This window comes from Mobula birostris, chromosome 22, assembly GCF_030028105.1.
Source record: "Mobula birostris isolate sMobBir1 chromosome 22, sMobBir1.hap1, whole genome shotgun sequence".
Classification (NCBI taxonomy): domain Eukaryota; kingdom Metazoa; phylum Chordata; class Chondrichthyes; order Myliobatiformes; family Myliobatidae; genus Mobula; species Mobula birostris.
The window spans coordinates 16,443,211-16,467,411 of NC_092391.1; the positions used below are offsets into that span (position 1 = coordinate 16,443,211).

Genomic DNA, 24,201 nt, shown 5'->3' on the forward strand with positions numbered 1-24,201 from the left:
TGTGTTGGTGATAATAACTCCTCTGTGCTGAGGATCAACACTGGTGTACCTCGGGTGTGTGCTTAGCCCAGTGCTCTACTCTCTCTATACTCATGACTGTGGTTAGGTGTAGCTCAAATGCCATCTATAAATTTGCTGATGATGCAACCATTGTTGGTAAAATCTCAGGTGGAGATGAGAGGGCGTACAGGAGCGAGATATACCAGCTAGTTGAGTGGTGCCGTATCAACAACCTTGCACTCAATGTCAGTAAGGCGAAAGAGCTGATTGTGGACTTCAGAAAGGGTAAAATGAGGGAATACGAACCAGTGGAGAGAGTGAGCAATTTCAAGTTCCTGGGTGTCAAGATCTCTGAAATCTAACCTGGTCCCAACATATCAATGCAGCTATAAAGAAGGCAAGACAGAAGCTATATTTCATTAGGGTTTGAAGAGATTTGGTTTGTCAACTACACATGCAAAAGCTTCTTTCGATGTACTGTGGAGGGCATTCTGATGGGCTGCATCACTGGCTTGTACGGAGGCTACTGCACGGGATCTAAAGAAACTATAGAAAGTCGTAACATTAGTCATCTTGGGTACTATCCTCCGTAGTACCCAAGAATCTTCAAGGAGTGATATCTCAGAAAGGTGATGTCCATTATTAAGGACCGCCATAACCCAGGGCAGGCCCTCTTCTCATTGCTACAGTCAAGAAGGAGGTACAGATGCCTGAAGACAACTTAGCGATTCAAGAACAGCTTCTTCCCCAATTTCTTAAAGGACATTGAACCCATGAACACTACCTCACTTTTTTATTAATATATATTATTTCTGAGTTTAGATTATTTTAATCTATTCAATATGCATATATGTATTTACTGTTTATTTATTTTTCTTTCTGTATTATCATGTATGCATTGAACTGCTGCTGCTAAGTTAACAAATTTCATGGCACATGCTGATAATAATAAATCTGATTCTGATTCTGTATAAGTGTAAAAGCAATTCATTTGTACTAATTCCAATTTTGTGTGTAAAACAAAACTGCTGGAGGAGCACAGGAGATCAAAGAGCATATCTGGAGGCAAAGGATGGTCAGCATTTCAGATTGTGATTTTTGCATCCAGGTTTCAGCAGATTTTTTGCTCTTGATGCCAGCATTTACAGTTTCTTGTATTTCCAATTTAGTATATTAGATTTGGTGCTTCTAATGTGGTCTCCTTTACATTGGAGAAGCCAAATTCCACTTGGGTTTTGGAGAACTCCTCTATGCAGTCCATGAGGGATCCTGTGTTGGAAGCTCAGAATCACCCGCTTTCACCCATAAACTCCCTCCCACTCCTTTTTTTAACTTCTGTGTTTGCTCTCAGGCTGTTTCAGAAAAGCCCTATATAACCTTTGGGGCAGTGAGATAGTGTAGCATTTAGCATAACGCTTTTACAATGTCTGGAACCCATGTTCATTTCCCGGTGCTGTCTGTAAGGTGTTTGTACATTCTTCCAAGATGGTGTGGGTTTGCTGCAGGTGCTTCAGTTTCTTTCCACAGTCCAAAGCCAGGCTAGTAGGTTAATTGGTTACATGGATGTAATTGGGGACTCGGGCTGGCAGGGCTTGTTACTGGCTGTATCTCTAGTCCTAGGTCTTGACAATGAGTTCAACAATTTCACATAACTGGGCTTATTGGTTTCTGTCTGAACTGACATCAAATTACAATATTAACTTAATTCTTCTCTCTCCACAGATGCTGCCTAACCCACTGGCTATGTCTAGTATTGGCAGTGTTTAGTTTCTCGAAGCTCTAGCTTCTCTTTCTTCCTCCTTCTCTCCATTCTCATTCATTTTCTGTTTAGGTCTCCTCCAGATAGATTATCTGTGATTTTCTAGCCTTCACCATCTTTTCAATCAGTGCCTTGATGACTTGTGTAACCCAGTCTCTTGGTTATCACACAAACATATTTCATTTCAAACTTTTTATCAAAAGATAATCACACTGCAATATTAACCTTTTTTCCTCTTCACAGGTGCCGATCTGAGTGTTTTCTGTTTGTATTTCATTGCTACAATCTGTAAGGTTGCATGCAACCCCTGAGTTGCATGCAAGCTTTCTATGAGAAACTGTTTTTGAGTTTAAAAATTACCTTGTGATTCTTCATCAGAAAATTTAGAATATCATCTGAGTACACCAACCACTGTGTTTCAACATTTGATTTGAAATGATTATGATTACTTTTGCTTTTAACTCTTGTCTGAAATTAAACCAGCATGCTTTATACTTGATTGTTTCCTCTGCATTAACTTGGTGACTTGGTATCTAAACATACAACTGCAGTCTACATATTGGTTTTGACTGACAAAAATCCAGTCCACTGTATCTGAGGGATTGATGATTGTTCAGGATGAGTAATGTAGTTAGAAAGGCCAGGTACATTGTGGGGGCGGGGGGTGCGAGGAGAGACGTCTGTTGTAGGGGTTTACATCTCCTTAAGATGCATTTAGTTGACTTGCATACATACAGTAGGTTTGCCAGATTTTTATATGACCTTTGAACCTGCTTTTTCTCTTTCTTTCTGTCTCCTCAGTTCAAGTCGGTTTTTAGATCCTATTCGCAGGACTTTGTTCCTCACCATCATACCTCTGCATCTCCTTCTCTTTGCACTATCTCCTCCCACTTTCCAGTTGTGCATCAATCAAGGAGCTCCGACCTAACTTTGCCAGGCTCAGCAGGCATAGTGAAAGCTACGGAACTGCTGGACCGCTCTCATGACAATGCAAAGCCTGTTCCTGTCTGCCTTCCTCCTGCATCTGCTTTTCCCACCTCTCTCCAAACTACTTCGGTGAGAATTGCTTATGAATACTTCAGTGCTTTTCAAAATCTGCACTCTTTATCAAACATCTTAAATCTGAAACTGGCATAGAAGAACTGGGTTAATATCTTTATATTTATTCTCCAAATTAAAACTAAATGAACACTGCAGTTGAAGCATGCAATTATGCTCTCAGTTCAAATAAAATTCTACTCCAGTGAAAATATTTATTTTCAAAAAGGGTAGTTTCGAAATGTAACTTGGTGTTTATACCAAATGGACTGTTTTGTAAGAAAAATAGCTTTAATGCTAATGATTTATTCTTTCAATAGTTATTTCATAAGTTTATAGATCACTTGAGCAAACTTGTCAGGTAAAGTATCATTCACCAAGAGCAATATTATCTGCCTGATGCAAACAAGCTACTTAAAGCAACTGGTTTTCACCAAGCATTCTTTGGTTCTGCATTTGTTATGTGAGCTGTACTAAATCCTAAATATGAAAAGTTATCAATTATAATAGTTCAGATTGTGAATGTGTACTGATGAGACAAAGTAGTTCAGAAAGGAAGTTCTAATGTTAGAGTTTGTACATACTAGGAGGAAGAGTAATGAGAGCGTAAAGAAATAATTGGTGGGAAATTAGTGAGCAAATTTAGTGAGAAGGCAGAGGATTGGGAAGCTTTTCAAAAACCTACAGAGAACAACTAAAAGATTCATTAGGAGGGAAAAAATGAAATATGAAAGCAAGCTAGCAAACAATATCAAAGTTGATAGGAAAAAGCTTTTTCAAGTATGTAAAAATAATAGAGATGAGAGTGGCTATAAGACTACTAGAAAATGAGGCCAGAGAAATAATAATGGAGGGCAAGGAGATGGTAGATGAACTAAATGAGCATTTTGTATCAGTCTGCACTGTGGAAGACACTAGCAGTGTGCCAAATGTTGAAGGGTTTGAATTGAATTAACTTTATTTCTTGCATCCTTCACATACAGGAGTAAAAATGTTTATGTTACGTCTCTGTCTAAATGTACAATGTGCAATCGTATTAATTTATAGTAAATAGAACAGTCAGTGTAACACAGAAATTCACTCAAATCAGCGTGAGTTAATCAGTCTAATGCCCTGCTGTCCCTGAGCCTGTTGGTCCTGGCTTTTATGCTGCGATGCCGTTTCCTGGGTGGTAGCAGCTGGAATAGATTGTGATTGGGGTGGCTTGGGTCCCCAATGATCCTTCGGCCCTTTTTACACACCCGTCTTTGTAAATGTCCTGAATCATGGGAAGTTTACAACTACAGATGCGTTGGGCTGTCCGCACCACTCTCTGCAGAGTCCTGCGATTAAGGGAGGTACAGTTCACATACCAGGCAGTGATGCAGCCAGTCAGGATGCTCTCAATTGTGCCCCTGTAGAAAGTCCTTAGGATCTGGGGACCCATACCAAACTTCTTCAACCATCTGAGGTGAAAGAGGCACTGTTGTGCCTTTTTCACCACACAGCTGCTGTGTACAGACCACGTGAGGTCCTCGGTGATGTGGATGCTGACAAATTTGCTGTTTACCCTCTCAATTCCAGATCCATTGATGTCAATAGGGGTTAGCCCGTCTCCGTTTCTCCTGTAATCCACAACCAGCTCCTTTGTTTTTGCAACATTGAGGTTATTTTCTTGACACCACTGTGTCAGAGAGATGACTTCTTCCCTGTAGGCCACCTCGTTATTGTTTGAGATTAGGCGAATCAATGTAGTGTTGTTGACAAATTTAATTAGGAAAAAGATGTGAGTGCAGTTGCTATTACAAGAAAGAAGATGCTCTAAAAGCTGAAAGACCTAAGAGTGCAAAAGTCACCTGGGCCAGATGAACTGCACCCTAGGGTTCTGAAAGAGGTAGTGATAAAGATTGCAAAGGCATTAGTAATGATATTTCAAAAATCATTGGAATCTGGCATGATGCCAGAGGACTGGAAAATTGCAAATGGCACTTGACTCTTTAAGAAGGGAGGAAGGCAGCAGAAAGGAAATTATAGATCAGTTAGCCTGACCTCAGTGGTTGGGAAGATGTTGGAGTCAGTTGTTAAGGATGAGGTTATGGAGTACTTGGTGACAGAGGACAAGATAGGACAAACTCAGCATGGTTTCCTTAAGGGAAATCTTGCTTGATGAACCTGTTGGGATTCTTTGAGGAGATTACAGGTAGGATAGATAAAAGTTGGTGTTGTATATTTGGACTTTCAGAAGGCCTTTGACAAGATGCCATACATGAGGCTGTTTACCAAGAGCCATTGTATTACAGGAAAGTTGCTGGCGTGATTGAAGCATTGGCTGATTGATATGAGACAATGAATAGGAATAAAAGGATCCTTTTCTGGTTGGCTGCCAGTGACGAGTGGTGTTCCACAGGGGTCGGTGTTGGGACCACTTCTTTTTATGCTGTATATCAATGACTTAGATGATGGAATAGATGACTGTTGTCAATTTTGCAGATGATATGAAGATTGGTGGAGGGGTAGGTAGTGTTGAGGAAACAGGAAGCCTGCAGAAGGACTTGGACAGAATAGGAGAATGGGCAAGAAAGTGGCAAATGAAATACGATGTTGGAAAATGCATGGTTATGCACTTTGGTAGAAGAAACATATGTGCGGACTATTTTCCAAATGGGGAGAAAATACAAAAATCTGAGATACAAAGGGACCTGGGACTTGCAGGTAGAGTCGTTGGTGAGGAAGGCAAATGCAGTGTTAGTATTAATTTCAAGACGTCTAGAATACAAGGGCAGGAATGTGATACTGAGGCTTTATAAGGCACTGGTGAGGCCTCACCTTGAGTATTGTGAAGAGTTTTGAGCTCCTCATCTAAGAAAAAATGTGCTGGCATTGGAGAGGGTTAAGAGGAGGCTCACAAGGCTGATTCCAGGAATGAAAGGGTTATCATACGAGGAACATATGATAGCTCTGGGCCTGTACGCGCTGGAATTTAGAAGGATTGGGGTGGGGGGTGGGGGATCTCATTGAAACCTTCTGAAATTTGAAAGGCCTAGACAGAGTAGATGTGAAAAGGATGTTTCCCATGATGGGGGAGTCTAGGACAAGAGGGCACAACCTCAGGATGTGGAGAGGTGTCCATTTAAAACAGATACAGAGAAATTTCTTTAGCCAGAGGGTGGTGAATTTGTGGCATTTATTACCACAGGTAGCTATGGAGGCCAGGTCGTTGGGTGTATTTAAGACAGAGCTTGATAGATTCTTCATTGGACATGGCATCAAAGCTTATAGGGAGAAGGCCGGTGAGTGGATCTGAGGAGGGAGAAAGAAAAGAAGATCAGCCGTGACTGAATGGCAAAGCAGATTTGGTGGCCAAATGGCCTAATTCTACTCCTAAGTCTTATGGTCTAATAAAGGATAGGGAGACGAGAAATGTTTCAGGGTTACTTGTTCTGAGTAAAACTGTAAAACTAAAGTCAAGGAACTAGAAGCAGCAGTTGTAATGAAGGATAATGTTGCAGCTCGATTTAGTTGCGATAATAGCTTGATTTAGACTAGCGATTTAAATAAACCTGGCTACAAAACTCCAAGGCAGCAGGACATAGCTTGAGTTATCCTGGTGACCCCTGAGCTATTTTGTTTCATATAAACTATTCAAAATGAGTGTGAAAGACTTCAGGTTCATTTGTTGATAACACCCCTTTTGGATATTTCATTCTAATAGGAATGTACTTAATCTAAGGGAAGTAAACTTTTACTTGGTCTTGAGTATGTGAAATAAGTGCAGTATCAATGTGCATGTCAACAAGTGAAGCCAAGCTTTGATTCTGCTGGTGGCACCTTTTAAATGAAAATCCACAAAGCACTAAAAAAGAAGTATGGCAGACAGCAGGTGATAGAGGGCTGGTGACCAAAAAATTTGTTCATCTGGTTAGTTACAACAAAGATCTAAAAACCATAATTTATTGAGGCAGTGAAAGTTTGTATGATGCAGAGCAATGGTGAAATTAAAGACAGAATTCTGGGAGATGAGATCCAGAATGCTGCCAGGACTGTTGCAGAGATCAGTGAAGTTCGGAAGGAAGCGGTTGGAATGGTGGACTAGCTTAACATTGAGGTATTGTCAGTGGGAGCTAGTGTGGGTCAGAAGTGAAAGCACGGAAAGCTGAACAAATCTGAGAACAGTTTAGTTTGGAGCACTAATTTGAGTTTTAGATGAGCATAAGTTTTTGTATAGAAAATATTTGAGTTGAAGTCCAGTAGAGATGAGCTGAGGACAGTGTCAAGTGGTATTACAAATGGTGCACAAAGCAATTTTTATGATGGAATAGATGTCAATGAAAATGACTGACAGTTGAGTTTCAGGTAATTTCTTGATTATAGGAGTAAACCTTCTACTATTACAAATCTTTCAACAAAACGTTGAGGTTAATGGTGTTTTTACGGAACTTGAGCTGTTTTTTAAAATCTTTTTTCAGTTTCACTAAATTCAGTGTCTCTTAAATTTATGGATTCAAGTCAATTAGTCAACAGGATTCTCAAGGAAAAGAAATTGTAGGTTGATTGAATTTCATTGTTGCATTTCTTAGTAGACTATTGGAAAGGAGAAAACTGAATGTAGATTTGATGACTTAATTTCTGAGCATTTAAAAATAGAGATTCTAAATAAAGATTAGACTAGCTTTATTTGTCACATATATTGAAACATACTGTGAATCGTGTCATTTGTATCAACAACCAAGAGATCAAAAATGTTCTGGGGGCAGCCTACAAGCATTGCCATGCTTCCAACTGCAATATAATATGCCCACAACTTACTAACCGTGTCCAGTGCTTCTTTGGAATGTGGGAGGAAACCAGAGTACCTGCAAGAAACACACATGGCCACGGGAGAACGGACACACTCCTTACAGACAGCAATGGGAACTGAATCCCAATCTTCTGATTTCTGGCGCAGTAAAGCATTACACTTACTGCTTCACTACCGTGCCATTTGCTTTGACTTCCATGCAAGCTCAATTAAATGTAGAAGTGAGGGATATACTAGTGGTACATTTTAAATCCAGCCTTGCCTGGGTGGGTGAAAAATAAAATTACCTCTATCGATGGGAAAAAAAAACACCTGTTCTTTCAAAATACTACATATTTTCCAGAAGCAATGTTCTTTTCCCTCTTTCAACCACCTACCACCCCTCACCATATGTACAGTTGCTTTTCTATAATACTATAGAAAAAATTATATTTACCTTGCCTGAAGCCCTTTTTTATTTACAGATGAGTACTCCATAAACACCTTCCTTGAATGTGATCTCACATTACTGAGCTGATCCCTATCTAGGCTATAATTGGGCCAGATTTTGTTGGCTTGCTCCTGCACCACACCCACTCACGTCTGCAGTGGGTCAGATGCAGAGGCTCTTTCGCACAGACACATTGCAACTTGGAGCTCAGCAGTAGAGGTGGCCCTGCTTCAAATTCTTTTGACAAGTGATGGAAGTTTCAGTTGATTTACTTTAATTAAAATTAAATTTTTTATATTTAAAACAATTTACTAAATAAAATAATTAACAAAGCAATATCCATGTTTTTAAAAAATTGATCTCTTTCCATGTGCCATATTATTTCATTGTCCTACATCGCACAGTGTAGTATTGGGTTCTTTTCCAGATGTAACTGAGAGGCAATTTTATTTTTTATTCTCCTCTTCAAGGCTGGATTTAAAATGTACCACTGCAAACCCTCCACTTCCATGTTTAACTGTACACGTGTAAAAGTTAGAGTCCTACAGCACAGAAATGGGCTTTTCCTCCTGATGTCCATGTGGGCTGAAATGCTGTCCCATTTTCTTTGATTTGGCCCATATTCTCTATTGCTGTTCGATCCAAGGACTTCCCTTTAGAACAGAGACAAGGAGGAATTTCTTTAAGAATTTATTGCCATAGATGACTGTGGAGTCCAAGTAATTGGGTATATTTAAAATGGAAGTTGATAGGTTCTTGATTAGTAAGTGCATCAAAGGTTACGGGGAGAAGGCAGGAGAATGTGGTGGAGGGATAATAAATCAGCCATGACTGAATGGCAGAGAAGACTTGATGGGCTGAATAGTCTAATTCTACTCCTACATGTGTCTCATGGTCTTTATATACCTGTCAATGCTCTTATAAGTGCTGTTTTGTACCTGCTTTTGCCAGTTTTTTTTGTGGCAGTTTGTTTCATATACCCAGTACACTTCGTGTGGGGCAAACATGGTCCTTGGATCTTCTTTAAATGCTTTCCCTCTCACCTCAAAGTTTTAGAATCCTTACCCTTGGAAAAAGACTCTCTTCCCCATCTATGTTCCTCATAATTTTATAAACCTCGAAGATCGCCCTTCAACCTCTTGTGCTCCAATTTGTTAAAAGTTCAAAATAAACTTATTATCAAAGTATGTATATGTTACCATTTACTACCTTGAAATTAATTTTCTTCATTGGGGGGGAAAGGAAAATGGAAAACTATACATAGACTGACTAACAACCAATGTGCAATAGAAGACAAATTGTGCAAATAGAAATATATTGAGAGCATGAGCTATAAATAGTCCTTGATAGTAAGTCTGTAGATTGTAGAATCAGTTCAGAGTTGTGGTGTTTGAAGTTATTCATGCCAGTTCAAGAGTCTGTTGTAAGATAACTGTTCTAAGACGTGAGACATTTGTACTCCCTGCCAGATAGTAGTGAGAAGAGGGCAGGGCCTGGCTGGTGGGGGTCTTTGATGGATGCTGCTTTCTTATGGCATGCAAATGTATTCAGTGATGGTAGAGCTTTGCTTGTGATAGACTGGGTCATGTCTCCCATTTTCTGTAGCCCTTTCTATTCCTGGACATTGGTGTTTCCATACCAATCTGTGATGCAACCAGTTAAGATATTCTGCACTATGCATCTGTAAAAGTTTGTCAAAAGTTTTTATTGATGTGCCAAATCAATGCAAGCTTCTAAGAAAGTAGAGGTGCATTTGTGCTTTCTTTGTAATGATACTCACGTGCTGATCCCAGGACAGATCCTCTGATACATTGATGCCAAAGAATTTAAAGCTGCTGACCCTCTCCATCCCTGTTCCATTATGAGGACTAATTTTTGGATCCCTGGCTTCTTCATCCTATTGTCAATAATCAGCACTTTGGTTTTGTTTATGTTGAGTGAGTGCTGTTGTGACACCACTCAGCCAAATTTTAATTTCCTTCCTATATGCCACCCCCATTGATTTTGTCAGTCATGGTGTTGTCAGCAAACTTAAATATGGCATTGGAGCTGTATTTAGTGGTGATGCGAGTGTGGAGGAGGTAAAATGGTGTCTTGTGTTAACCTGTTGTGATGGTAGGCAAATTGGAGCAGATCCAGGCCACTCCTCAGGCAGGACTGATATGCTTCATGACCAATCTCTCAAAACACTTCATCACAGTGGATGTAACTGCATCTGGACATTAGTTATTGAGGCAGGTTACCACATTTTCCTTGGGTATTTGTCTGGTTGAAGCCTGCTTGAAGTATATGGGTACTTCAGACTGTTGAAGCAAGAGGTTGAAGATATCTGTAAACATTCCAGCCAGTTGGTCAGCATAGATCCTCGGTACTCTGCCGGGTACACCATCTTGGCCAGGTGCTTTCCTTGGATTCACCCTCGTGAAAGATGCTCTCATATAGGCCTCAGACTGAGGTTACAGTATTGTCAAGAACTATGGGAGTTCATGAAGGTGCTTCTATATTTTATTGATCAAAATGAACATTGATCTCTGGGAGCAAAAACTTATTGCCGTTTATGTTACATAGTTTTGCTTTGAAGGAGATGATGACATTCAGGTCATGCCATAACTGTCAGGTGTTCCTCTGTGATTCAAGTTTAGTCAGAAATTGCTACATTGCCATCTGGAGATCATATCTGGACCTTTTGTACTTTACTGGATCACCAGTCCTAAATATCACCGATTTAGTCAGTGGATCTCTTGGTTCATCCAGGGCTTCTGATTGTGGAGAACTCTGAAATATTTTTGTGGAGACTCACCTGTCCATGCTTGTCTTGATAAAAGTCCGTGAGAACCATGGCATATTCATTGAAGTCATCTGAGTCCATTAACATGGCCCAGTCCACTGACTCAAAGTAGTCCTATAGCCTTTCTTTTGCCTCCTGTGACCATCTTTGTTGTCTTTTCCTCTAGTGCCTTGCTCTTTAGCCTTTGCCTATATATAGATAGATTCAGGAGAGCCAGATGGTGAGATTTCCTGAAGTACAGTTGAGTGACAGAATGATAGGCATTCTTGATGGTAGTGTAACATTGATTGAGTGTGCTGGATCTTCTGGTGCTGCAGGTGATATGCTGGTGGTAGTTTGGCAGAGATTTCTTCAAGCTAGTCTGACTGAAGTTCCTGCCAAGAATGTAAAATGCTTCAGTTACTTGTTAATCAAGGCACTCATTACAGATGTCAAGTGCTAAGCTGTAGTCAGGATCATTCATAGTGGTGAACTGTGTTAGTAGAGTGGTCACACTTAATAATTAGATGTACTTGGTCAGGAGAACAAGAGTGAGAGAAGATCACTACATCTGAGCACCATGATGAGTTTATCATGAAGCAGATCCTGCTACCTCTGCCCTTTCCTGATGCCACTGTCTGCTCCATCCAGTGAACTGAGAGCAACATCAGGCTAGAGAGCAACATCAGGAGTGTTAGTGGTGAACCATGTCTCATTGAAATGGAAAATGTAGCAATCCCTCATTTCCCTTCAATATATCAATCTTGCCCTTAGGCCCCCTGTCTTACTCTCCAGCAAGAGATGAATCCCAGCCTATCCAATGTGTTGTAACTAAAGCCCACTATTCCCGGCAAGGTGTTGGTAAATATCCTCTCGCTCTCTCTGCACCACCACAGTCTTTTTGCAGTGTGACAACTCTGTCCTGAAATTACTGCAGTTTCTGTAGGTGAGTACTGCTAGATTCCATCGGAACTGTTCACAACAGCCCACATGATTCTTATGACCTGCTAATATTGAGGCATTTTTCTTGAAATTTATGTTGAACTGGTCCTTGAATCACCATCATTGATATCTTAACTCTGTATGCTAATAGTCTTAATATCTGTGACTGATTTTAAGTATAATTTTTATAAAGCAGAACAAGAATTTATTTCTCATCTATTGCAGTTTATTAATCAAAATTAACATTGCTGTAAGACATAGAGTCAGCTAAATGTAATAGCAGGTCTATTGTGATAAGTTGTATGGACTGCTAAAAATCTGGTGTATGAGTTCTGTCCCATGATGTGGGCAATTGTCTTTAACATACTGATTCAGATATAGACTTAGATGTGAATTATGAACATTAAAAATATTCACTTTTGTCTTTTATCTAGTCACCTAATCTTAGTGATTCAACTTCCAGGGTTCACACCTGTTCAATGTGTTGCAGTGTTGCACCATGTTACTGTGTTAATAACAAAATATCTCCATTTGGTAATTTGGTTTGACATTTTATCCATGTGAAATTTCTAGAATAGAAATCAGCCCTTTCTCTGGAGAGGGAAATAAAACTATTTCAAAACTACCATGTGAATTCTGTGGTGTGTAAATTTTATTTGAGATCGATTACATTTAACATTAGCATTCAAATTTATAATACATTTTGGATATGATTTCGATGAGCCCTATGTTAAAATTATAAGGACTTGGAAAAATTACTACATTATGCCAAATATCAGTTATTTTTGTTTGGTATTAAACTTTGATATCAGTGAGACTTGCTTTATTTGGTTTAACTATTACTTGTATAGTTGTGGGAAATGAGCATACCTAATCTAGTTAGAAATAATATTTAGACACTAATATAATCTGATGAAACAATATTCTGAAAATATAGGTTAACAAGTTATCTTGTGACTCTTCATCAGAACATTAAATACAGGTATATGTAGATGGTCTTGAAAAGTGATTCTCACTATTTGTGCATATGTGAATCACTGCAAGCAAGGGAGAGGCAAAAAAAGGAAATAACTCATTTCTAATGCAAATATTTTGACTTGTGATGGATTTGCTGGTGCCCAACTAACATACCGAAGTTAGTTGTGCACCAGCAAATGCATTACTTGGCTGTTTTGTTCTCCCAAGTGAATTAAGCTGCTTATCATTAAAATCATGATAAATTTGTGGGCAGCAGGTGAATTAAACACTGTAGAAACGCATTTTAAGTGCACTTGGGAACAAAAGGAGTTGAATAAATATGCGATATTGAGCTCAAGATCAGTGAGTTATGAGGCTTGCTCACACTTTGAATATTGCCTTGAGTTTTAAGAATTGTGAACAGAAGTGGGAGTGAATATCTTGAGACCCTATGGTCTTCTCTCCTGTAGAGCGAGAGCAATAGTGAGGATGCTGGTGAGGGTGAATACGTTAATCTGTATTCATCCAGCCAAACCAATGGAGACCTCTCTCACCCTGAAGCAGTAAGTAGCATCCGAAGCATGTTGAGTCTTTGGTGCTTGGCTGTAGAGAAAAGCATGTTGGAATGGTTTTCTATTGTGCTGCTTATTTCATTGCGCTGTAAAACTCATTATTAATAAAATTAACACCCCAACCAACTATCCACTGTGTAGTCATCTTGTATATGTCCCACTGAGAAGGTAGGATATCACATGAAAAGCTACAAAACCAACTTGTGGTACGACTAGGATGTGTAGCTTTCTCCAAGAAAACTCTTAATTGGCATTTCTACCATTGATAGTGTCTAAAATGGAACTTGGGCCAACTTCCTTAACTAGTTAAGAGTTTGCAAAATATTTGATCTAGTTCCTTTTGTTAAGCTAGCTTGCATCCTCAAGGTGTACCGACCTGTATCCATCTTTAAAATCTAAACAATTTTTGCTATTTCCAATTCCAGGTATATAACATCAGTGCATCTAGAATATCCTTGTTTAGACTTGCAGGGGAAAAAAATTCAACAGTCTTATGCCAACCATGACATTGTGGTATTAGTCTAACACTAAGCTTCTTGTTGCTTTGCTCATTTTATGTATGAGGTACATGGAAGAAAAGGGTGACTTCACCTTTATCTTAACTCACATCTTTCCTTGTGTTTTTTAATCTACACTGACTCAGTTAAGCAATACTTCTATGAAAGTTTTCATTTTCTGGGGTTCATCTTTTCCTATCTCAATAATTTTTGCTTACCCAACGTCTGAGTCATGACTTTGATTTGCCCTCTTGTTCATCTCTTGCTTCACTTATTGGCCTCTTGCCAAAATCCTATGATAGAATTCTTTCCCCAGATGACTTGATCTTTGAACCCACCTTTCTTTAGAGTGCTCTCTAAATCTGCCTTTTTTGACTAAGCTTTAATAACTTAGGAGTAAAACATCCCAGTGCTCTTTGCTAGTGCTATTAAAAATCAGATGGTGTTATACATGTACTAGTTGTTGCTTTGCCTCTCTTTTGCTTGTCACTTCTAATCAAGTTGTAATAAGAAGTACATGTTTGTTACGTTAGTATCCAACATAGCTTTAAGCTGAAAAATTGTCTTGCATTGCATTATTTGGACATTTAGACAGAATTTACTTGATTTCTGGATGAGCATGGAGGTATGGCACACAGTTTAATTTCTGCATCAAGTTCAGCTGTATGCAAAATACTGAAATGCTTTTTTAGTACTCCAGTCATTGATCAAAGTTGTAGTTTAGAAATCTGTGGTTGTTGGTCATGGTGTAGCTTTTAGTTTCTAATACATATGCTTTTAACGTACTTCATACTGCTATACATGTAACTGCTTGCATGGAGAATGGCTGTTGGTTTTCAGAATACTTTCAAATGGCTGCAGTCATGAAAATGGATTGATTTTGCTTTTTACTCTTAACACTTTTGCATGATTTTGAGGAAAAATATAAGCCTTTGAAGAATGGTAAACACGTAACTCGTTGTTAGTTACTTGTCCAAAAAGGATAATCCATTATTTTTTCTTAAAACTTATACTTAAAACTAACCACAAGTTTCACCATTTTGTCCACCACTGCTTTTCTTTGAACGTGCGCTACATTAATCTTGAATGAAACGTATCTAATACCTGTTGAGATTGGGAGACAAAATGATCACCCAGTTAATTTTAGATAATTGACCTGTTGCATTTTTTTTCAAAGCGCTATGGCTCTTTGGAAACACTTCACTTTTATTAGAGCTTTGGATAAAATGCTCTCGCCCTGCAGTTTGAGAGTCCAAGGCGTGTTTATGCTTGTGTGTGGTAATGGAAGGCATAAAATTTAATGCTACAGAAGTTAAATAAGTATTTTAAACTCTTCACTACCCAGTAGACTATTCAGCAGTAAATTTAATGCCTCTCACATTAGTGGCTGCTGCTACTACTACACTAATTTCTCAAAACTATTTTGGGTAATAAATATCTCTTGGCACTCAGCAAGTACTGACTGTAACAGTTTCCAAAAGTAGTTTTCTGCAGATTTTTGTAATACTTTTTAAAAATAATACAGAGCCATGAAATTAATCTAAATATATTACGTTTTAAGGGGTATCAACTGGATATTTGCCAAATCTGCTAAAGGTGCATCTTGATCCACATGAAATAATCCATATTATTTTCCATACTTAAATATTTGATAATTTAATGGTTCTGTACACTTTTTTCTAGTTTGTAATATTCAGTACTGGATTTTTGCAGATCATAGTTTTGGATATTTTACAGTAGCCAATTGATATTTTGCACTTAGAGTTTAATATTTACTGGGGAAAAACAACCCAGTGTTCGTCATTTTTATTCTTTTTTTCTGGCTATTCAGGAAATACCGATGTGTGCTGATACTGTAAGTGATTCCATCTTTAACTTTTGTCTTATATTACACTAGTTCAACTGCTCGGCAGCTTTTAGCACATTTTTAGACAGTGTTATCATCAATGGTAGATAATACTTAAGAATGTCTATTTGCAATGTATTAGGAAAGCTGTAGATTGAGACTGTGTCTAATTTAAATTAAAAGTGTGCTGCTGGTCTGTGAACAAATGTAATTCCTAGTGTTTTTTTTCTTCCCCAAAACATTACATAATCTGGTTAATTTCATTCCAGGAGCCTGTAGACTCTCCTAACGAAGAAGAGCTCCTTCACAATGATTTTTCAAAATCAACTAATGTAAAGGAAAACCAAGATAGAAATGACAGGTGGGATTGAAGATTTACAAACTTGTACCACTCCTAATCAAAACAAGATCTTGTCTGTGACGTTCTTCTGAATTTTTTTATGCAAGACAAATGGGGAATGGATAGAGAGAGAAGGGAGACCTTCTCTTCTGCCACGATGATATCACATTCAGGTTGGAGGAACACCACTTCAGATTCCATTTAGGTAGCCTCCAATTCATAGGTAGAAACATGGAAACATAAAAACATAGAAAACCATCAGCACAATACAGGCCCTTCAGCCCTCTATGCTGTGCCGAAAATGTACTTACTTTAGAAATTACCTAGGGTTACCCATAGCCCTCTATTTTTCTAAGTTCCATGTACCTATCCAGGAACCTCTTAAAAGACCTTATTGAATCGGCCTCCATCACAGTCACCAGCAGCCCCTTCCACGCACTCACCACTCTCTGCGTAAAAACAGCAACAGTAACAACTTAACCCTGACATCCCTTCTGTACCTACTTCCAGACACCTTAAAACTGTGCCCTCTCATGTTAGCCATTTTAGGGCCTGGAAAAAACCTCTGACTATCCATACGATCAATGCCTCTTATCATCTTATACATCTCTGTCGGGTCACCTCTCCTTCTCCGTTGCTCCAAGGCATGAATATTAATTTATTTAACCTCTGGTAATTTTCCACCATCTCCCTTCTCTTTTTTTCCTTTTCCATTCTCCATTCAGGTTTCCCTCTCACCCCTTCTCATCACCCTCCCACCACCTCCCTCTAGTTCTCCTCCTCCATCCCTTTCTTCATTGTCCACTTTCCTCTCCTATATGGTTCCTCCTTCTTCAGCCTCTTCCACCTATCACCTCCCAGCTTCTTACTTCATTTCCTTTCCTCCCTCCCCCACCATCTCCCTCACTAAGTTTCACCTATCACATGCCAACTTGGATTCCCTATCCTTCTCACCTTCTTAATCCGGTTTTTGCCCCCTTGCTTTCCAGTCCCGATGAAGGTTCTCGTCCTGAAATGTTGACTGTTTATTTCCCTTCATAGATGTTGCTTAATTTGCTAAGTTCCTCCCAAGTCCAGAACACTTGCTGTGTGATTCAAAACTTGTAAGAAACTCATTAAGTTGAAAGTTAACTAAGCACCAAGTCATGCCCTTGAAAGATAGTGATTGTATGACATTTATGATACAGCTTTGTCCCAGTGTTCCCATGTTGCAACTGTAAACCAGATTGAGCATTCAATTCTTCTGTATTACCATTTTAGGATTATAGGGGAATAACATCTCAACTGATCTCTTATCAGTAGCATAAAAGATAAACTATCCTCGCTAGAATCGTGTATACTTAGTTATCAAACTCATTGCATTTTACTTCTGAAATAAACTGAGCAATATCCTGGTTTATACTTCTGCCTTATTTTTATGGTGCTTGGAATTGCCCTGTTAATATCCCCACTGAATATTTTTGTATTGTTTGTCTCAGGCGAACAGATGCACAGAATTTATCCGACTTGGATCAAAATGATGAAACGGATGAATTATCCCTCATAAATCATGATGAAATTATGGCTCGATTAACACTGAAACAAGAGGTAATGTATACTTTAGCATAGCAGTTGATAACTGACACAAAACTGAGAATGGAGAAATTCCCCTGTTGTATCTGTGAGAGATCACAGTATAATTGAATGTTATGGGGAGATGGATTGAAGTCTTTAGCTGGGTAGAGGAAAGTACATGAATTTGCATTTAGAGCCACGCCCTTGTGCCTTGCTGGATTCTCTTCGACGGTCTCACTTAAGAGGTCCATGGCAGATCTTGAGCCACTGATATGTAGTAAAGATGTTTGTTCAATAATCCCAGCCTGGTTTCCTTAGATGCTTTGATTGTATATCCACATAGTGGAGCACAATCCCAACTTTGGTCTCCTGAGCTACTGTTGTAGTATAAAGCAGTTCGAATTAAAGAAAGCTGGTCAGGCAATGGTGAAGTGGTGTTGAGGAATGAAACCAAACTGAACTGAAATCAAGCCATATTGGCAATTAGTTTATTGGGTGTATTGGTGTCTGTTCCAACCTTTTGTATCCAAGGAACCTGAAAATACGATGTAATAAGCAATGCAAAAACAATTTGTATTACAAATATACAATATAACTTGGTAAATCTGTATTGTCATAATTCAAATATTTTAAAGTTAATTTGGAGATACTAAGTAGTTCAAAATCTGGTACTAAAATTCCAGGACTAACAAGGTCTTTATAAGCTGTATTTGGTACGTATGTTATGCTACCAAACAGAAAAACCTCAGTCAGAACTTTTGGAATTTTAATTGAAACTAGGTGGATGACTTGATATCAACTTAATTTTAAAAAGACTAGATTAAAAATATCTGATTTAAAAAAAAAAAATATAACAGTGGATCTCAAACATAAACTGGTTGGCCACTTTACTAGATACACCAGTGCAGCTGCTCATAATACAAATATCTAATCAGCCAATCATGTGGCAGCAACTGAATGCATAAAAGCATGTGGATACGATCACAAGGTTCAGTTGTCGTTTAGTTCAAACATCAAAATGGGAAAGAAATGTGATCTAAGTAACTTTAACTGTGGAATGATTGGTGCCAGATGGAGTGGTTTTAGTATCAGAAATTGCTGATTTCCTGGGGATTTTTTTTACGATTTAAATTTTATTGAATTCTTTTACAAATTTTTCCCCGAACCCTTGAGTCAGTGTTGAAATTATATAAATCATAGCTTACAAAACATAAAATTATCCATAAAATACAAAACAAACATGGCAGAAATAAGTATCAATATAATAACCACATGTGTCTATTTAGACCTCTAATAACAGAAAAGGCTGCCATTCAGCAATATGTTTCACCACACATTCACCACTATTTCCCCCCCCCCCCCAGGAAACCTAAATATTTGCTCCATTTTTGTGTATAAATGTCCAATCTATCAAACTGTTTGTCAGACATGCGTTCAAAAGCTACCACTTTGGCTATTTCTGTGACCCACTCCTGAAATGATGGTTCCCCCCAAGTTCCTCCAATCTCTAAGTATAATTTGTCTTCCTACCATAATACTTGTCTGGATCCAATTTTGAGAGTGTTTATCCCCAAGTAACCCAAGTGTGTCTCCCAAGACAAAAAGTCTAGGGCAGAAAGGGAGTTGAGTACCCGAAACTTCACCAATATACTTATGTATCATAATCCAGAATTCTTGAATTCTGGGACAGGACCAGAGCGCATGTGTTAAGTCCCCTTTATCCGCCTCACAGCGCCAATATTCAGGGGTATTTTCCCAACCCTAATCTACGTAACCTTGCTGGAGTCCAATAGAAATGGTGTACGATCTTAAACTAAATAAGGTGCACCCTCAGGTCTCTTGACATTGTTTTGACATTTTTGCAAATTTTGTCCCACTCCTTTGCCTCAAAAGTCACACTCAGGTCCTTCTCCCATGCTCTTTTAAGACTCAAAAGAATTTTGTCCCCGGAGATTTGTGTTAAAGCTGAATAATAAGTTGAGGCTTCGTGACCTTTACCATATGCAGCCAGTACAGTAGACAGTATCGTAGCAACTTGTGGGGGTTGCTGTGTAGAACCAAAAGTTATATGTAGCAAATGACGCAGTTGAAGATATCTCCAAAATTGTGACCTAGAGATATCGTACTGTTGGGTTAATTGGTACGGTGATCTCGGGCGGCAGAGCTTGATGAATATTATTAAATATTCCTGTTTCAGCCTGATACAGCTGAGAATCACAACTGCTTCCAAGGTCTGTACAGTTAATAAAGATGTCTTAATGTGATTGAATAAACTATCGCTGGTTAAAACCAATGGAAACAATGCTGATTGTGGTTGTACTTCTTGCCGGATTCCACATAGGAAACATGGCTGCAGGTTAGGGATACAAGTGCATTTAAGGAAACAGGGTTTTAGACTCCCAGTACAGATCAAATTGCTGGCAAATGTACATTCTGTAGTAAATAAAAAAAGGTCTCAAAGCTAGGGTGTTGTATAGAGAGTCATTAGGACTGCGTGCATCCTTTGTTTCATGGAATCCTGGTTAATCCCTTCAGTATGGACACAGTGATTCAGATTGACAGGTTCACTATACACTATCAGGAAAGGACTGTTGGGTCCCTCAGAAGCAGAGGTGAAGATGTGCACCACATGATCAACTCCTCGTAGCACACAGAGTTGTCCCAGTTCTGCTCACTAGACCTGGAATATCTTGCAAATATGTGCCGATAATTTTACCTGTCGCAGGAGATTTCTGCAATTATTTTGGTGGGGGTTCGGCACTGGCATGATTGTGGCGATCTTGAAGCTTGTGGGGACAACTGCCTGGGCCAGGGACAGATTAGTTCTTGCAGTGTTTCAATAACTGGAACAAAACTCACTGTACCCTGAATCTCCAAAAAACTGAAATGAATGCAAACATTTGTTGCTTCAGAAGAACAACTCTAATATCACTGGACAACAAAGATTTTGCTTTCTGAATACTTTTAGGTGTATCTTATGGATTTTGGGCTGCTGATCGTAAAAATCACCATGAAGTAACCCCTGTCACGCACCATTTTTTTTGAAGTCGCCTGTATTTGTTATTTCAATTCATAATTCAAGTCAATTAAAATGTTGCCCACACTATATGTTGAAAATTTTTCTGTCTTGTCCAGGCATTCCTTGGCATGCTTAGGTGGGATGGATGCTGCATGGCAGAGCAGATTTTAGAAGACTATAAAAGCATCCCGCACACACCTTTGTATCTGTAGTGTTTACATGTATATCAGTTTGCGATCACATTCATGTGCATGCTCTGCTGACATAGCATATTGTGTGATTGTATTTTCAGGAGTATCGGTGATAGCAAAATGCCTTGACGGTATTGCAACAGCCGCAATACTTTCTGTTATATTTGTGGCGAGCATGCGCTGAAGTCTCAAAGATGGAGCATGACTCCTCTTATTTAAAAAGCCTATGAGCTCTACTTCGGTTGTAAAATTGGCACAACAACTGTGAGGAGCTCAGGCTGTTAACCTTGGGAGTTTGGCTCAAAGGTACTTGGAAGTCAATGCTGTTCACTGTCCCAATGATATGGCTAGGGCAGAAGGATCATATGACAGACAGCTTCTTCTGTCTGACCAGTGTGTCTGGTATCTCTGCTAAAAACAAGAAATCCACTGAATACCCCCATCTCTCGACATGAGACCTGTGCTGCATGACAATAGTCTTTCAGTACCAAAGCTACCAGAGACAAAGAGTCTAGAGAAGGCAGATGAAGATGCCATGATGCACAGGCCAGGAATGTAAAACATCACTGATAATTATACAGATTTTGAACCCTGTACGTTGAGTGAGTCCCATCTGATAACACAATCTGAGTTAAATGACCTGGTCAGAAACTTGAGTTTGTCAAAGGCAAAAGCAGAATTACTAGTCTCAAAACTGCAAAGGTGGAATCTGTTGTCACCAGGCACAAATATTTCCGTGAAGGATCTCAATATTTGAGACCGATGTTTCCAGAATAACTGATGCCAAGATTAAGGAAGACACTTCTTGTTCAGCCACAAATCAAGCAGGTCATTGATGAGAGGCAATTCAATGAACTTCTAGCGAGACTGGAGCAAATCGCATAGAAAGCATTCAAGGATGTTGTCGAATATTTTCTTGCAACTACAGAGCACCAAACTACGTGCAGCTGGTTGACAACATGATTCAAGTATACAAAGCCATGAAGTGCAACGTCTCATGAAAGATTCATTTTTTGCATTCCTATTTAGACTTCTTCACTTCAAATCTCGGCGCTGTCAGTGACAAGCATAGTGGAAAGTTTCACCAGGATATTGCAGTCATGGAGAAACTGTATCAGGGTAACGGGAATCCAGTGGTGGCTGATTATTGTTGCACACTTAAGCAAGAAGCCTCAGATACTGAGAACAAATGAAAATTGTCAACAAAGCATTTTTAGCTTAGTTGAACTATTGCAAAATATCGGCACTGAATATAATACAATTAAACGTGTTATATTCAATAAATGTTAATTTCTTGATTCTATGTGATACAAGTAGTTTTGAAATTATATTTATGTTCAGCTTCAAGCGGTCTATCATAACCAAAAAAAATTTTGAGGAAGCAACTTTTCAGTGTATTCAGAACTGATACAGAATGACGATTGACTGTGCAGCAGGTAGTCTCGACTTTTTATTGAAGAATTGATTGAGTTGTGACAGCAAGCCATCTGATATCCAGTAACTGTCAAAAAACAATCAAACACTTCTTCACTTCTCAGTCTCTGTGCTCTAGTGAGTGATGGGGGAAAGAAAGAATGTATTGGAAGGAGAGCACTGGAATCTACTGTATATGCAGTAATTTTGAATGTAAAACTGGAGTGAGATTAATTACTTAGTACAATGTTTCTTGCATTAAAACAAAATAGTTTTGCTGATCATCCTAAATCAGAAATTAAATACGAGGTAGATTATATTAAAATGTGCAACTTGTTGTCAATTAATACCTGTCCCTCATGGTTGAGAATGGTAGTTTCCCAAGGGATATTTTACTTGTGGATTTGAAATTGGCAAGTGAGGTTGATCTCGGAGTGGCCAGTTCTGCTGCATCTGGAATTGGATTTCTATAAGCGCCGAGCCATTTTTATTCAGCGGTCTTGTCTCTTAACACCTACCAGGTATACACTTGCCTGGAGTGCATCATCTGACAGCTCCTTACACAAATCTGGCCCATTTAGATCACTAGAAGCAAGTGGAAGACCTGCTGTCAGAAATGCTGTAACTGCCACTGTGTCTGTGACCTGAAAAATGTACTCTACTTCCCTTTCTACAAGTCCCATCTGATGTTAAGTATTTTGTCCTCTGTTTTTATTCCCAATACTTAATCTGCTGTTAAGAATGAATTTCTCTGAGATTCACTAATATGGAAAAGCTAAAAATATGACAATGCAATTAAAAACATTGTTCTATAGTAATTAAAATGCAAAATATGTTAGTATTTTTGTTCTTGGTAAAGTGAAATGTGTTCAGTCTTTTATTACCTGAAACGAGGTCGTCTTATATAACTTCATATTTTACCTTTTCCCATCATGAAGTGAGACACTGTGCATTCTTCATTGTCAAAAGAATACTATTAATAAATGAAGATATGAAGATTTTAAAAACGCAGCCTTTCATATGGGATTTAGCTGTCCATACACTTCCTTTACCACTTCCCACACTGCATGCAAGTTGTTTTCAGGTGCTCTGTTGTTCATAAGAAATTCATTTAAGTGTATGTGATTTTGGTCTAATTCAATCATTATTTCAAGGAGATAAATGCTGTCCAAAAAAGTGCCAGATATATTGGAAATTTTAAACTTCTACAAACAGGTTTTGCCAGCATCCTGTCTTGAGCAGTTTTGATTAAATCATTTTCAGAATCAGAATCAAATTTATTATATGTCAGGAAATTTGTTGTTTTGCTGCAGCAGTATAGTGCAATACGTAAAAAGTTACTTTATGTTACAATGAGAAAAATATGATAGTGCAAAAAGAAAGCAAAATAGCGAGGCAGTGTTCAGTGGTTCATAGACTGTTCAAAAATCTGATAGTGTAGGGGAAGAAGCTATTCCTAAAACATTAAGTTTATGTTTTCAAGCTGCTGTACCTCCTCCCTGATGGTAGTTATGAGAATAGGACATGTCCTTGCTGGTGAGGGTCCTTTATGATGGATGCTTTCATTTTTTTAAAACCCTTATTGAGATTACTTCTAAAAGTTTAACTTCAGTGGAGAGCTTCAATTGAGGATTAAGACATATTGCTTAACTAAAGGAGGAGGACCTTTGTTAATCACAATATTAATCCATTCTTCCATTGATCAACACTAATTGAAATTCAAGCTCAACGACTTGTTTGGTGAAACAAGATTGATGCAGACTGCTCATGCAAACTGGAGAACATTCTGTGCTACCTGAAATGCTTTGTTATTTGTGGTTTGGCCTTGCAAGAAGAGAATGGCTCTAGGGGGAAACTGAGAGGTACAGGATGAAATCTTGGATGATATACTTTGGTTGTGAATTAGTTTCTGGAAAACAAAAAGTAGTGATAAAGATAATGGATAATGGGTTAGATGAATGAACCTCATGCTAGTGGTAGGGAAATTATGAGAGAAACTTTTTGCACTTGCTGAAATCTGGAGAAACAGAATGCTAAAAGAACTCAATGTGTTAAATGGCATAACTTGCATTTGGATTGAGAACCCTTACCAAAATTGA

At 38.6% G+C, this 24,201-nt stretch overlaps 1 protein-coding gene across 7 annotated transcripts in view; it reads left to right on the top strand.

Annotated features, from left to right (window-relative positions):
* The window catches only part of LOC140186182 (rap guanine nucleotide exchange factor 1-like), a 177,728-nt gene that overhangs the window by 121,736 nt on the left and 31,791 nt on the right, over positions 1 to 24,201 (top strand). For 3 of the 7 annotated variants that reach the window (XM_072240117.1, XM_072240120.1, XM_072240119.1), the window contains 5 exons: positions 2,561 to 2,815; positions 13,141 to 13,233; positions 15,571 to 15,594; positions 15,855 to 15,946; positions 17,404 to 17,512. In XM_072240117.1, the coding sequence (XP_072096218.1) occupies positions 2,561 to 2,815; positions 13,141 to 13,233; positions 15,571 to 15,594; positions 15,855 to 15,946; positions 17,404 to 17,512 (573 nt within the window). The remainder of the gene's footprint in view (positions 1 to 2,560; positions 2,816 to 13,140; positions 13,234 to 15,570; positions 15,595 to 15,854; positions 15,947 to 17,403; positions 17,513 to 24,201) is intronic. The other 4 variants (XM_072240118.1, XM_072240121.1, XM_072240122.1 and 1 more) reach the window with 4 other exon arrangements.